This window comes from Seriola aureovittata, chromosome 9 (genome assembly GCF_021018895.1).
Source record: "Seriola aureovittata isolate HTS-2021-v1 ecotype China chromosome 9, ASM2101889v1, whole genome shotgun sequence".
Taxonomy (NCBI): domain Eukaryota; kingdom Metazoa; phylum Chordata; class Actinopteri; order Carangiformes; family Carangidae; genus Seriola; species Seriola aureovittata.
This window is the reverse complement of record NC_079372.1, coordinates 563,508-579,023: the sequence shown is the minus strand read 5'-3', so window position 1 is coordinate 579,023 and position 15,516 is coordinate 563,508. Positions and strand designations below refer to the sequence as shown.

Below are 15,516 nucleotides of genomic sequence, written 5' to 3'. Positions count from 1 at the left end.
ATAATTTTCAATAACAATAACAATAATAATGATAATAATACAATTATTAATAAAATTGGACTAAACGGTGAGATGATCATTCTGTTCACATTTGGATGATGGACTGGGCCTTTAGAACAGATCCACTAAAGCTGTAACCTATAAAAAATTTTTTATAACATTTTCTAATCTGATCCGTGTTGTTTGCCTGGTGTCTGGTTTTAATGCAGCACTGAAACAAGTCATGCTGAATGGCTGCAATGTTTCTGTCATGGGTTGCCATGACGGACATTTTATGTTTGAGTTTTGTATTATGTTTGCACTTTGTCAGTTCCTGTTTTATTTTGTAGTTACTTTCCTTGTGTCTCCTGATGTTTTTACTTCCTGTCTTTGTCCTGTTCCCCTCCAAATTGATTGTCTGCCCCGCCCTAATGTGTTTCACCTGTGTTCGATCACCCTTGCCTCCCTTGTGTCTATTTAGTCTCTGTGCTCCACTTTGTCTGTGTCAGTTCGTCTGTTCATGTCCCCTGTGTTTCCTCGTGCTTCAGCTTTCTGTTTAGACCCCAGTGTTATATCGTGCTTTGGCTTCTTGTTTGGTTGGTTCACAAGTTTTGTAAGTTCTTCTGATTATTAAACATTTTTCACCGACTCCCTTGTGTTGTCTGCATTTGGGTCCAGCCTAACACTCTACCATGACAGTTTCATGCCAAATTTGAAGGGTATCATGTGTACTGCATTTACTCATGATGGAGATAGAGATAAGTGTTAAAGTTAGGGACAGACGAGACTTACCATAGGCAAATAACTGACATCGAACTAACATATGTAAACCACCTGGCCACTTTATTGTGTAGGCCTATATATGGTATATATATTATATAACTATACAATTTAATGTAATCCAATACCACCGATCTGCCACAAATTCTACATTAAAGAAACTTAAGTTCCTGCTAAAACTTTCAGTTTTTTACAACTTTTAATTTATATACTTGTTTATTTTTCATCTCGGTGAGTGTCGTTTCTAATATTCTTCCTCCCTTGTGTTTCTAAACAATACATCTGTCAATATAAAGCAATCCAGTCAAACACCACTGCAACTCAATAATCAACAGTTAAATTAACACCTGAAAACAAAACTGAACATTATTAATTTTGTAAATGTCGCATTTGTGGCTGAGCTGTTGTCTTGGATCGCATTAGATTTATTAAAGTGACCACTGAGTGCACACCTCTGTATTTATTATCCCCACAAACCTTTAGCAAATCTGTGTGTGAACCTTGAGCCTTTTTTGTTTATCATCCATAACCAAAGATTTGTCCTTCACCTTGGTGAAAGTTCATCGGTGTCAAAGGAGGTCAGGTCAATGTTGGTGGTTTTCAGGAGCCTCCTTCTGAGCTGGTCAGCAGCAGGAGGCTCGTCCAGCTCCTCCTGGGTCGGCTGTCGGGAACCTAGCATCGTCTCATCTGTCATACAGCTAAAGGTGAGAGCAGATGAGTATACATGGTCTGAAAGAGAAGTAGTCCCTACATATTTTGTGTGCATATGTGTGACTGGCTGGCAGTTGTAACTTCAGAAAAGCCACTAAAGTCCAACTGCTCCTCTAACTACACACTTATTTGCAGCATGTTTGGACACAGAGGAAGAAATTCAGTGGACGCAGGCGAGAGAAAGGGGGGGACGGAAACATATTTCCACGTTCTTTTATCAAAATTCAATCTTCTTGTAAAACTAAATATGTGTGCTCATGTCAGCACGCCTCCACCAGTTTTAACCAATAACATCCGGTGAAGAAGGTTGTAACTGGAGCTATGTCAAGAGCAAAATGACTTCAAAACACTTAGAGGCTCATGCAGCTGATGCAGCTTTTTTTTTTTTTTTTTTTTAAGATAGCACCCTCTGGTTTTGGAGATATGATCAGTGTGACAACTTACCCCTGAGAAAAGATCCTACAGTCTCCTGCTGTATATGTGACTTACGCAGCGTCCAGTAACCTACCTGGAGACGCTGCTGCCCCAGGACACTTTGGAAGCCTGGTTCTTCAGCTTGGCATAAGCATGGCGTGAGGAGGGCACAGTGGCTGGTGATGAGGGAGGAGGCAAGGAGTCATCTAAGTCAGCCTGGGATGACAGTGTGTTCTGACGGGACATCCAGTTCTCATAGAACTGCTTTATGCTCTCCTGGTTCACCTCTTTGCCCTGCAGAGCGAGGAGAAACTGAGGCTGTAGCTCACCCAAAACACAGCGTGACAGGTATATACTGTTCTATATATTTGTGTATGAATTTAAACCACTCAATAGAATACATATCATACTTTACTATAGTAAAAGTAAAGTATAGTCCAGGTTGTCGTGCCGACGAGATCACTGTAAACTTTCTGAAAACCACTGCATCATTCTAACTGTTTTTTTTTCCCCTGTAAAATATAAATATGATACTGAGGGATTAAAGGGTTTCACATGATCAGTTTTGTCCCACCTTCTTTTGTCGCTGGTTGAGTAACGCTCGCTCGAAGCGCAGCACTTTGGAAATGTCCAGATTGTCTTTACAGAATGAGTTCAGACCTTCTGTCAGGTCGTCAAGAAGAGACTGAATGAACACCCAGCTAAACTTCAGGGTGTTAATGATGCGCTGCAGGATGTTTTCTGTAAGGAGAGGACAAGTGAGTAAAGTCAAGTATAGTGAAGGTTTTACTGCTGTGTGTTTGCTTTGAACCCATTCAGTAACAAAATATTCATTTCGCTGGTAGAATGGTGGTTTGTTGAGAGTGTAATGCAGTGATTGTGTGCGTTTACCTTTTTCCTCCTCTCCTTCCTCCTCCACAGAGTTTTCCTCCAGCTCATCCTCACTAGAATCTGTTCTATCGAGGCCTAAGGAGAGAGATCATCATTTTTTCAGGTGGTAGAATGTCTGCACAACTACTGGTCTGATTACTGTCATGCTCATGGATGATTGTGGTGACCTCCTGACCACAGCTGACACTCCATGATCAGGACAATATATTCATTAGTTCGGTGAACAAGAGGGCACCAAAAAAAATCTGAATGAATGCTAAAGCTTTGGTGACTTGGTCTGTCCTCTGATGCCATTATGTTCACCTTTACACCAAAAGTATTCACATCTCATGGATAGATTGAATTGAACTTTTAAATTAATCCAATTTGGGCAGGATAAACTTTTGCAAACAAGTTATAGTTCCTTACAATCTACTCAGCAGTTTGCCATTAAATTTATTATTAAAAATCCACGCACATTCATGTTCTGCAGAGGGTCAATGTTTGGATTTTAATGACCCTGTGGCCTCCAGTAGCAAACTATAAGGATAAGAGTAAATATGGTGTAAATTCATTAAATTTAGCTTTTACGCTTTTTGGTGAAGCTTTCATCTCTTCTGTTGTGAATTGCACTTGGTGAGCAGGGAGAGGCAACGGCATAGGTTTGCATATGGACGGTAGGGACATGTTCCTATCAATATTTGAGTGAACTCGTTCGCACCATGTTTAAAGTGAAGTCATATTAGATCATTCCCATGTGCCCGCTATGTCTCCAAGACAACCGATTAAGGCATGATAGCATTAGATTGACTGAAAGGGGACTAACAGGAGGCTCACATCATGTACAAATGTCAGACTTACTGACAGACATGGAGGAGGAGTCAGTGTCAGTCCAGACCTCAAGCATGGGCAAAAATATTGTAATTCAGATGACTCCCTTTCCTCTATGGCCAACAATGTTGTCCATGTCAAGATGTTTTCTAGTTTGTAGGGGAGCTGCAACACTGGCAGACCTAATACATGTTGATGCAAAAATGCAAAAATAGTTAGTTTTTTCTCTTTTCCTACAGTGTATTTTTTTTTAATCCTTGATTTGTGTAGTTTTTATTTATATATCAATACAAATCATAAGTTCATAAACCGCTCTGTTGACAGCATTGACCAGTCCTCTTTGTTCTGGAGGGGATTCTGTGTACTGACCAATGCTGAGCCCAAACCTATACCCTTGGGTAGGTGTTCGTGTCTGCTCAATGACATTTGTTGGTTTTTTTTTGGGGGGGGGGTTTATGCTTTATTGCTTTATTCAACAGCTGCAGTGAAGGGAGACAGGAGATGAGAGGAGAGAGAGTCAGGGAAGGACATGCAGTAAATGGTCCAGGAATGAAACTGAGAACCTGCCAATCAAGGCTCTGATGTCCTGGTACTCTCCCTAACCACTCAGCTGTTGGGTCACCCTCAATGACACTTTGACTTATGGGAAATTGGTCTCAGACTTTTGGACCCCATTGTAGCTGCTGGTGGATGTACCGATGCCTGTGGGATCAAACCTGTGACCTTTCAGTTTCAGAATGTCTCTAAATGTTCCAGTCTTCATCAAAACATTTCATATGATTCGTAACTGCATGAAACCAGCTGACCTTGACCTTCACACTCAGAGACTGACTACAGAGGGGGATCAGATGTCACTCTCTCACCTTGCTGTCTCTCCAGCTCTCTCTTTGCTCTCTTCTTCTCTTCTTTCTTCATTTTCTTCTTCTCCTTCTTCAGGTCCTTCAGAGCCATCTTAGAGCCGGTGACCCAGGCTTCGTAGGCCAGCTGCGACATCACAAACACAAATACACAACTTGACCGGTTTTATTACAATTAAGCCATATGTGCAAACATTCAAAACTCCATCAGTGTTCACTTTTCATTTAGTGGATGGAAAACATTTAATGAATTTCTGACTCTTACCTGGAAAGCAGATTTCTTCTTTGGTGGTTCCTCCTCCTCTTTCTTCTCTGGAACTTCCTCCTCCTCCTCCTCGCTGTCACTCTCAAACAGGTGGTAGCCACAGTTGTTTTCCACTGTGTTAAACAGAGCGGTGTCAAAACTACATCTCTATACACACTGTAAAGGTTTGAGCAGGCATCTCATACAAAGCTGCTCCAGTACAGCAGCTCAGTGTCTTCACTCTTCTCCTCTGATATGCTTTCTTTGCTTTTTAGCCAGTGGTGCATCATCAATCCTTTGTTCCCACTGCCATCAGGCTGTGCAACACCTCAGCCGAAGGAAGTGGACTAATCTAATTACTATTGTTTATTTATTATCAACTGTGAGCTAATGGACACATGAATATCCCCTAGGGGATAAATAAAGTATCTATCCATCATTCTGAGAGCACTGAGCAGTATTGTAGTTGTGTGGGGTTGTGGCTCACCTCCAGGCTTAGAGACCCAAGGCTTCCACCATTTTCCGGCATCTCTCTTCTCCTTGTTATCATCACCTGAGAAAGACAGCTCAAGCTCTTATTGGTTGTTTTTTTCCTGATTAAAGATTGATGAGCTCCACAGGTTACACAAATAAAGTATAGTATAGTAGTGAAAATGCATTATAAAACTAGATTGAACCTCCCTTGACAGCAAAGAATGATCCTACATCATAAAACTCTTCTTCTATGTATCTGAATTTAGGATTGAGAGATCTCAATACAACTAAATAGGTATGTCACAAAATGTCTCCTGTCACAAAACACAGAAACATGGATATTAAGTAGAATATAAGTACAGTAGCTAAGAAGTAATACAAATAGACTTGGTGATTGTCTATGCAATCGTGCCTTGCTGAATTATTAACAGTAGAAACAGACAATAGATTTACTTGATTTACCCAGTGCAAGCTGCTCCTGATCAGCAGGAGCTCCTGGTTTGTCTGCTGGTGCCGGCCGACTCCTCTGTTTAGATTTGATCTTCTCCATCCTACAGGAAGAGGGTGGAAAGGCGCTTTGTTTATTATGTGCCTGGCACAGTTTACATTTGATGCTTTTTTTCATGATTTTTTTCATCTCATTTTTGAGTTTATAATGGGTGTGTATTGCATGGAATGTTCACATCACCACTAGATTCCTGTGTCCACAGGGCTAGAGTGGATGACATCATCACTAGAGTGGGAGAAGCTCTAAAATTGTCTGAAAAAAAATCTGTTTAACTTGTCCTTAATAGTCCTAAGTAGTAGAAAAATATGTCCTGTTTCATACAATGTGTCTACCTGAGCACAGAGACTTAAAGAATTTGAACATGAGCCTCAAAACAATGGGAGTACACACTTAATGTTGTTGTTTTCATCACAGTGTCTAACTACCTGATACATGATTTTTGTCTACATGCGCGATCTTTTATTTTTATAAACCAAGTCAAGACCAACTGAACCAAAGCAACAGAAGTGCCTCAGAGTAATTTTGTAACTTTTAATCATCATCAAGTTTTTCTTTTTGAAGATTTTGACAACTTTAGAGTCATCTGGTCAACGCCAGTCTCCTCTAAGTTACCCAACCAAAGTGAAGAGCATTAGAGTTTATTTCACATCAGATAACACCTCTGCACGGCCGCCTGCAGAGAAGCCGAGCAGAAATCAAGAGAGCCCGAGACAGAAAGTCTCCTGGCAAACTCCACCAGAGCTGAACCGCTGAGACACCGGCAGAATCCGTCATCGTGATAACGGGACACGGCCTCCAGGAGAATCCACCTAGACCCCGCGTCTCCAGGGTTACCACGGCAACCACAGCCACCTGGGTTCCAGCCGAGGATCTCCAGCTGCAGCGCAACTCACAGTAGGCCGGTCTTAACACTCTGCTCATGACTGGGTTGATGTCGAAATATAGCAATATTTAATCATCAAACCTAATTCATAGACGTAGTATCATTAGCTGTATAGTCATAGTGCAGGGGTATTCAATTAAAATTCAAAGAGGTCCAGTTACAAAAATGTCCTCCCAGCAAAGGTCCGAATCTTATATTGTCACTCGAAATAGTGCACCCTGAGCAACATACATACTTTTCTATGTCATTTATTGTCAAATTTCAAGTGTTATATACTTTAAACATACTGATAAGTCTGAACTTGTATGGCACTTGAATGGAAAACATTACTGTAGTTGTCTTTACTACATTTCAAGTAACTGAATTTCTTCTTCTTCTTCTTCTAAACAAAAGACCTTTGAGCTGCCCACCCCCTATTTTAACCATGTATTAACTAGTGGCATTAAACCCAACAGGTCCTCACACATCTCTTTCTTCTCTTTGTGAAGAAATCTCACATTCACCAAAAGCTGGGCATTATCTGTCACATCTGTGGACTCATCAATAGCTAAGGATATGCATACTGCGTTTTGAACAGCTGCATCAAGCTGTGCCAGTCGATCCTCTGCTAATAGTTCGGATTTTCTGGTTGTCGTTGAAGCTGACAATGGCATTGGCTTGATTTTTTTCACACATGTCGTTTTTTTGTTTACTGTCAAGTAAAATCTCTGCAGCCGCATTAAAGCACTCCTTCACCACTGTCCCATCGCTCAATGTTTCTTGTGTTGCACCAAAATCCACGCAATCTTAAGTGAGCACTGTAAATGCGTGTGTGAGGACACGGGTAGACTCACTGCGGACTTCTGCGGGGATGTTTCATCAAACGATCCGTGTTTGGTCTCATAGTGACGCTTAACGTTGCTCCTTTTTATTAACGCCACAGTTTCACAGCATATGAGACACAGGTTTAGAACTGGCGGCAGGCAGGACGAACATGTATTGGTCCGTCCATTCATCTTTAAAAGTTCGGTTTTCACTGTCTACTTTTCTCAAGCCATCCCCCCCCCCCTCTATTCTCTGGTGCTGAAAGGTAAACAATCGATTTGATTGGCTTGGCTATTGATGACGTTTCTGTCGTATAACCTAAATTAGCTACGCATGCACGAATGATTTATCTTTTTATTAGGCCTAATATTATAATTATAATTATAATATAATTCTCACGGGTCCGGGCATAACCGTCACTGGGTCCGTGCCCGGACCGCGGTCCGCCATTTGGTGACGCCTGCCATAGTGTATAGCCATAACATATTCTCTCCCACCATTGCCAACTCATCACACTGCTCATTTCATTATTATTTTCATCTTCATGATTATTACACCTTGCATTTACTCTGTAGATAGCAGTTTAGTTAATAAACTCCTTTATTTACACCCAGTTGTTGTCCTGTTGTATTCTTTTGACGTAGAGACTGGAGATCCATTGAATCGAGAAGTCATGGCTTCTGATATGAGATGATAAATTATCAATGAAGTAATTCATTGTTGTCCTCCCAGAGGACTGGTGCCCCATTTAGAGTAAATCCTAAAATATGGCTTAACGCTGCATGTGTGTGTGTATTGATGTGTGGTTCTTTGCGTGTGTGTACATGTCTTTCTGTAATTGTGAGGACAATTTTGTTTAAAAACCATTATTGTGACAACCAACAAGGGCCGTTTGAAGGTTAAGCTTAGGCAATTCCCAACACCACACACACACATACATTGAAAGACACACAAAGTCCATCACCATCATATGGATAGTAGTTCCTGTATAAGTGTTAAGTGACTGTTTGATCTCTGTGATGTTTACAAACACACAGACACACAGAGACACACACACACACACACACACACACACACACACACACACACACACAAGTTAGTGCTCATAGAGAGAGATTACAGTTCATACTGGACAGTACAACAGTAAATACAGCAGCAGACATATTGAATTAACTTTGAGTTTTGAGCTACAGGAACTGTTCAACCATCATAGTAGCTCCCCCATACACTGCAATACACACACACACACACAGATTTTCTTTAATTTTATAGTTTTATCATATATTATCACCCTATAACATGTTTTACCTCTCTCCATTTTCAAATGTAACGCAGTAACACGTTTACTCAAACATTTTAACTGACTTACTTTTTTCTTTCACTGAGAACATTTTTACACTGTGATTTACTTCTGATGTATTAACACTAATAGTGATGCCGTTCACGTGCTGACGTCAGTGTGGTGTCTCATCTCCAGTCAGTTTCTGTTACTGTTAGAATATATTGCTGCTCTGTCTGAACACAGTTAATGTTGCTGTTTTCTTCATCAGTGTCTAACTACCTGCTGCACATTTAAACTTACACTAGTTCTGCTCCAGCGCTCAGAGCTCTCTGCTCCTTTTAGTGACTTTCACTTACTCAGCAGTTGTTTACATGCTGTTCAGATCTGTCTCTGAACTTTAGCGGTGTTGTTGCAACTTCATTGTAGAGGATTGTGATATTTATTGCATCTTCAGCAATGTCTGCTGTCTTTAGGCACAGCTCCACTTTTTCTGTCCTGTATCACCCAGTTTTGGTCTCATTCCGACATCTTTTACAGTTTTTGAGGAAGTGATGGGAGTACCCTCCACCTCTCCCATTGACTGCAATACAAATTCAGGAGCAGGTGTTACTGGGCAGAAATGGGCAAAGCTGATAATGATTAAGAATTAATCAGTTTAATTAGCCAGCCTTTTAACTCAGGTATGAGAGCAACTCTAAGATAAATCAACAGTGTATTTGCGTGAACTTGTGTGTGCGCGTGTTGACGTGTGGTTCTTTGCATGTGTGTTCACGTCTTTCTATAATTGTGAGGACAATTTTGGTTAAAAACCATTATTGTGGGGTCATTTTGGCCGGTCCTGACAACTTCAAACTGTCGTTTGAAGGTTAAACTAATGCAGTTCCCAACACCATAAAGACACAAAAACTATATCACCACCATATGGATATTTCCTGTAAAAGTATCTCAATCTGATAACAGAAGCTTTTTGGAGGCTCTGTGGTAGACAGCTCTACTGCCTCACACAACAATACACACCCACCATTTGATATTAACCTTCAAAATAAGAGTCTCAACCGGGTAAAAAGAACTTACTGGCGGTTCTGTTGGGCAGCTCTACTGCTACACACAAACTCATATGTATTGACAAAAACACCATCTCCGTGATTTGGATTAAGCTTCAAAATAGGAGTATTAAAAAAGGTTAGAAGTGGTGCAGTGGGTTGAGCAGGCGCCCCATATGTAGAGGCTACAGTCCTCGCTGCAACAGGCCCCGGTTCAAATCCCACATCGGACGGCCCTTTACTGCATGTTATTCCCCCTCTCTCTGCCTCCCCATTTCCTGTCTCTCTATTACCCTGTCCAATAAAGGCACAAAAGCCCCCCCCCCCCCCAAAAAAAAAAAAAAAAAAAAAAAAAAAAAGTTAGAGGTAAGGTAGGTCATAAAAGTTTGATCGTAGAAGCTACCGTCTATATGGGGATATGGTGGTATAGCTTTATTATAACTTCTGTTAGGGCATGTACATGCGTGTATACATGTCTTGCTGTGGTTGTAGGGGAGGTCATTTTTGCCAGTCGTGACAGCTTCAAAAGGCTTTTTGAGTGACACCTGCAGTGACTGAGGTCAGTGTCAGGATAAGCCTCTACGACATGAATGAAACTGACAGCAATGTCCTTTGAACAGATTGAAACGTGAGGAGTGAAGTACATGCACCAAGCAGCCGGCACATTCAAAATTTCTCCTGGAATTTTCTAGTTTACACTTTACTATTTCCAAGAGGACAAAATCTGTTGGTTGCCACTGAACTGGATCCACAAATTCACATCACTGTTTTCCTGCGTGTGTCTTACTGTTTCTTCAGCGTCTCTACAGATTTCTTCTCCATCTCCAGTCTGGCTGCTACCAGCTTCTTCACCTTGGCCTCAAACAGCTCAGCTCCCCTTAGAGATAGAGCAAGGTAGAGGAAGAGAACATGGCTTTACTTACTTTTAGCATTATGTTCATTTTATCATTGCTGCTAGTGTTTTTAGTACATCTATCTATTTGATAGAGACAGTGCCATTTTCAAAACAAGGCATGATAATACTCTGTTTCTCAGAGAGTTTATAGCTGTTTAATTCTCCACTGCTGTCCCTAGTTGGGCTTTTACATGTATAATGTCATTAAAACAGTCAATAGCTAAAACACCACAATTGATAATATCCTACAATTAGTAAAAGTCTGAAAAGAGAGAAAACACAAGCTAAAAATACTCAAAGGTAATTAACAAAAGATACAATAAGCTAGAAATGAATACAGCTCTGGTTTGTTTTAACACTGAACCCTTGTTGTAAGTGAAGCTTAGCTACTATTCTCCCTGTCTGGTATCTTCGTACAGTTATGATATCGATCATAACATTTAACTGTGTTGTGCAAAAGGAAAGAACTATGTAAATTGATGCTAATTATTTCCAACTATTTGCTAGCATAACCAAGAGAATGGTCCAATAATAACCACAATATGAATAAATTGAGTTTCTCTTTCTAGAAGTTCCTGTTTTCCTTATCTGTAAAATGCACAGCAAAAGCTAAACAGCTGTGAATAAATTCTGCTTCAACCAAGGAAAGTTAGACTCCTAGTTTGAATTTCTGCAGATTAAAGTTTCAATTTTGAAGCATGTACCTCTTTCTGTCATTTGTAGCCTATTTCTATTTGGAAATGGGAGGTTGATGAGCATGTGTGCAGTGCAGACCTGGAGGCCAATATCTTAGAAGATTTGAGGTCAGACACCACGTAGAGAAAATAGTAGCTGAGGAAGACCCTCCGCTGAACCAGGAGGACAGTGAAACAGATCGCATCCCAGACGATGCCGGCCTCGCCCTCTGGCAGCTCACACTCATCGTCAGGCTCAGCTGACACACACACACACACACGATAGAAGACAAGACTGTTAGTTGATATAAATAGATGGTCAATAAAGTGTCATGAACATGACTCTAACATTGACTTTAATTTTAACACTAATGCGCAGACATAAGATAACACACGTTAAACTGCTTTTCACAGTATTGTTAAAATCTCCTCAAACACACATTTCAGTCAACTAACAAACTATTTGAATTTGACTTTAACTCAAAAATAAAAATAAAAGCAAAAACCCAATGAACCCATAAAATGTACATTGTGAAAACTATGAGCACACAATGACCCTGGATTATAAAAAACAGTGACAGCAAAGTATGTGATACTAAACTCTCATATTCAAAGCAAATAACATCTGAAAGCTTTACGACAGCAGCAGTATTCATGTGATATAAAACACTCTATAAACTATAAACGTTAATTTTCTTTAAAACACACCACACATTATGTATACAGACATACAGAAGGTGTCAGTCACTGTTGTCACAGACACTTACGGACGTCGTAGCCTTTGATGGTGCAGAACATGCTGAAGGCCTGAATTAACCAGCAGCCGTTCTTCAACAGACTGTCCAGGTAGCCACAAGAACCGAGCTGACCACAAAAAGGACAGTGAAGGCGGAGACAGGCTGTTATCAGCACTGTAGAGCCCGACAAAGCTAAATAACAGTAAACTGCTGCATGCCTTAAGTTATTCTGTACACACACTTAACTTCTTCAGTGTGTGGTAACTCACAGACAGCAGGTTCTTCATGGCGATCACAAAGCAGGTGTAGCCGATGAGCCAGTCCCACAGACGCAGGATGTACCTGACGGGCTGCATCAGAACGCTGCCTCCGAACAGCATGAAGTAGAAACAGGCCACCAGGTAGCCCAGACAGAAGATGTTGATCCGAGTTGTGCCAGTGATGAATATGAGGCAGAGCACCAGCCAGAAGAAATAGCTGAACACAAACACCTTCACCATGTCAAGGTAGCACCTGAAGACAGAGACATTTTACAACATAACACAAAAATATATTTAAGTTGTTTCTTATCTTTCTTGTTGTCACGGAGCCGATGAGGCAGGGGTGAAGGTGAGAGACTCAGATGCGGGGGAACCAGCGTCAAAGGATTTATTTAAACCAAAGTCCATACATGAGCCGATGCCACCGACAAAGCACACACCAAACATCTTCACCAACAATGATCCCACAAAGACAAGACAGTACAAGGGCTTCTTAAAGGAACGGAACTGATTAACGATGGAGAACAGGTGGGGAAGCAGACACAGGTGGGACACATCAGGGATGATTAACCAAAGGAAGCAAAACTAGAACTCAGACACTGGGGCGACATGACTATCAAAATAAAACAGGAAGTGCACAGGGAAACAGAGCACAAGAAAGGGAAGACTAAACCAGACACCAGAAACACCCAAACCAGAAACACTCAAAACCCAAAACACAGAAAACCAAACAAAGAAAGTCCAAAAAACCAAAATCCTGGAGCCTCCAGGCTGAGACCATGACACTTGTCTTTTCATACTGTGAAAAATAATACAATAATACAAGAACCAGAGATTCCCAGCTTCCAACAATTCCATATTTTTCTGTATTTACAGAAAAGAAAGACAGGGTTTTGGGGAGAAGAAAGTTATTTTTTTCGTCTGTGTAAACGACCTCTGAGAGGCAAATGAAAAAATAAATTTTTTGGGGGGGGGGCAATCACAAGTTTTTTTTTCTTTTTCCCCAGAAAAAAAAAAAAAATCTTACTTAAAAAAAACTTAAAGTTAAAGGAATAGTTTGAGATTTTGGGAAAATACATTTATTTGGTTCTGTGGCTGGAGATAGATCAGTGTGGTGGATGTGAAGCTACAGCCAGCAGACAATAAGCTGGTTTTAACTTTGTCTCTGTTCAAACTTAAAGAATACAGATACTGCTAACACATTCAAAGCTCTCTAATTAACAAAAAGTAAAAACTGAAACTTTTTTGATCAATTGATTATTTGATAAGTCATTGGAAAAAATGCCCTTAGCAGAGAAGTAGAAAATCTCAACATTTGAGAAGCTGAAAACCAAAATTCAGTTTTGCTTATAATGTAAAACAACACAGCGTCTTTAATGAATATGACTGATGTCAAATGTCCACTGTGGAAAGTACTGACTTTATATGAGTTTTGTCATAGTAAAATATATTCTGTTGACAGCATGGTGGTAAATCTGCTGCAGAAAGTGAAATAAAACCCATAAACAAAGGCACTGATATGTCATGGAAATGGGAGATGTCCATGAGTGCTTATCCAGCAATTTGACTTTACCAGAACAGCTTTCATGAGTCTGACAGCAGACATAAGTTAAGATCTAATTCAACTCATTATGCTTTTTGCATAATTATAATTATGCGACCACAAACCAGCGTGATGGGTTCCCAATCCTCGACCTGCAGTTTAACCCACAGAGCAGGAGGCTGTTTGAAGAGATTGCTTGACTATATAGTTTAGGCTTTTTCCTGCACTTATTCTATAAAGCGTCTATAAATTTAGAGTTTGAGGGTCAGTCATGTGCTATATGCTAAGATGATTAATTAAACGTCATATTCTGATGTATAAATAGCCATGAAAAAAATCAAATTGACATTCAGACCAAGACAAGATTGAGACATAATGGACACAGAACAAAGACTCTGCTCTTTGTTTAATAAATACTTCTCTAGAAAATGGAGAAGATAAAAAACAAAATAAAGAGCTGAACAGCAGGGTTAGTGTTTCTGACCTGCAGTGAAGGAAGTTATTGACGGGTATGAACTGGTTGAAAGAACAAGGATCCAGACTCCGGCTGATCTCGACGTTGTCTCCAGCCAGCAGTCGCACCGCTGCACGGTTCTCCTCCTCAAACACCTGCCACTGCAGAGACGAGCACAGCAGCAGGAGGTGGTCGTCTGCAGGGAGGAGGAGAGGAAGGGCCGACTGACATGAGACAGCACAGAAGAACAGAGGAACAGGAGAAGGGAAACAAATAAAGGAAAGGAAGATAGACTTACAGAATATGAAAGAAGGATTGGGTTTCATGGCGAAGTCAGGCAGGTAAAACCACTTAATAACATTCGAGGTCAAAGGTTGAACTGCAGTTCTCCAGGGGTAATCTGAGAAGGAAATAAAATAGAGGAGAATATAACAACAGAGAATGGGACTTGTATGCAATGTTTTTGCAGTTAAATCTTGTTGTATTGTGTGCTGGAACAATTCCTTCATTGATCCAAAATTACCAACAGGTTCAAGCTTGTCCATTGTCAGGATGTTGCTGCTATTCTCTCATTTTAAACTCAATATCTTTGGATTTTGGACAAAAAATAAATAAATAAAACTATTTGAAAACACCACCCTGCGCTCTGGGAAGCCGTGATGGGCTTTTGTTAATATTTTCTGAAATTCTATAATCAATTAATTCAAATTTGACAGATTAAATTGATAATAGTAATATTGGGAAGGTGCTTCTTTTTCAGTTTGTGCTGTTGAATTTCATGCCATATGTTGATAGCTTTTTTTTTTTTAGTTTTTGGACTGTTTTGTGATGACATCTCTCATAATCCATAATTGTATGACACTGTAAATCTCTTCATCCTTGGATTTTCTATTTCTGGTAAGTAATTTTCTGTGAATAGCACTTTTGTCTTGCTCCCCAGTTCCTCATCTGTTTTTTCAAAGCTGTTGCTTTTTATGGATATTTAAAAGCATCACTCTTTTCAGGAAGTGGATATAAAGTACAGCTTTAGACAGAACTACCACAGATTATTAAAAATGACATACCAACACAGAGAGCTGGAGGGATGCCAATGCAGAGCAGGTACTGCAGCACCATGAGCCCCGCTGTAAAGCAGCAGTATTTAGGCCACACCTCCCCGATTGCCTTCCTGCGTCGCCGTGAGAGGACAGCCAATAAGGCACAAGAATGGAGTAGGGCATAGAAGTCCATTCTCTGACCAATCACATTGACTGCCACAATCAAACTGATCTAA

The 15,516-nt window shown here is 40.4% G+C and overlaps 1 protein-coding gene across 1 annotated transcript in view; it reads right to left on the bottom strand.

The window, feature by feature from the left end:
• The window catches only part of si:dkey-11f4.7 (piezo-type mechanosensitive ion channel component 2), a 49,195-nt gene that overhangs the window by 11,540 nt on the left and 22,139 nt on the right, over positions 1-15,516 (bottom strand). Inside the window, exons 26-40 of the mRNA XM_056386106.1 lie at positions 15,308-15,512; positions 14,542-14,643; positions 14,274-14,439; positions 12,256-12,499; positions 12,017-12,113; positions 11,350-11,509; positions 10,468-10,557; positions 5,623-5,711; positions 5,174-5,239; positions 4,708-4,820; positions 4,449-4,569; positions 2,776-2,850; positions 2,459-2,625; positions 1,979-2,178; positions 1,308-1,457 (exon numbers count right to left, since the gene is read on the bottom strand). Of these exons, the coding sequence (XP_056242081.1) occupies positions 1,308-1,457; positions 1,979-2,178; positions 2,459-2,625; positions 2,776-2,850; positions 4,449-4,569; positions 4,708-4,820; positions 5,174-5,239; positions 5,623-5,711; positions 10,468-10,557; positions 11,350-11,509; positions 12,017-12,113; positions 12,256-12,499; positions 14,274-14,439; positions 14,542-14,643; positions 15,308-15,512 (2,045 nt within the window). The remainder of the gene's footprint in view (positions 1-1,307; positions 1,458-1,978; positions 2,179-2,458; positions 2,626-2,775; positions 2,851-4,448; positions 4,570-4,707; positions 4,821-5,173; positions 5,240-5,622; positions 5,712-10,467; positions 10,558-11,349; positions 11,510-12,016; positions 12,114-12,255; positions 12,500-14,273; positions 14,440-14,541; positions 14,644-15,307; positions 15,513-15,516) is intronic.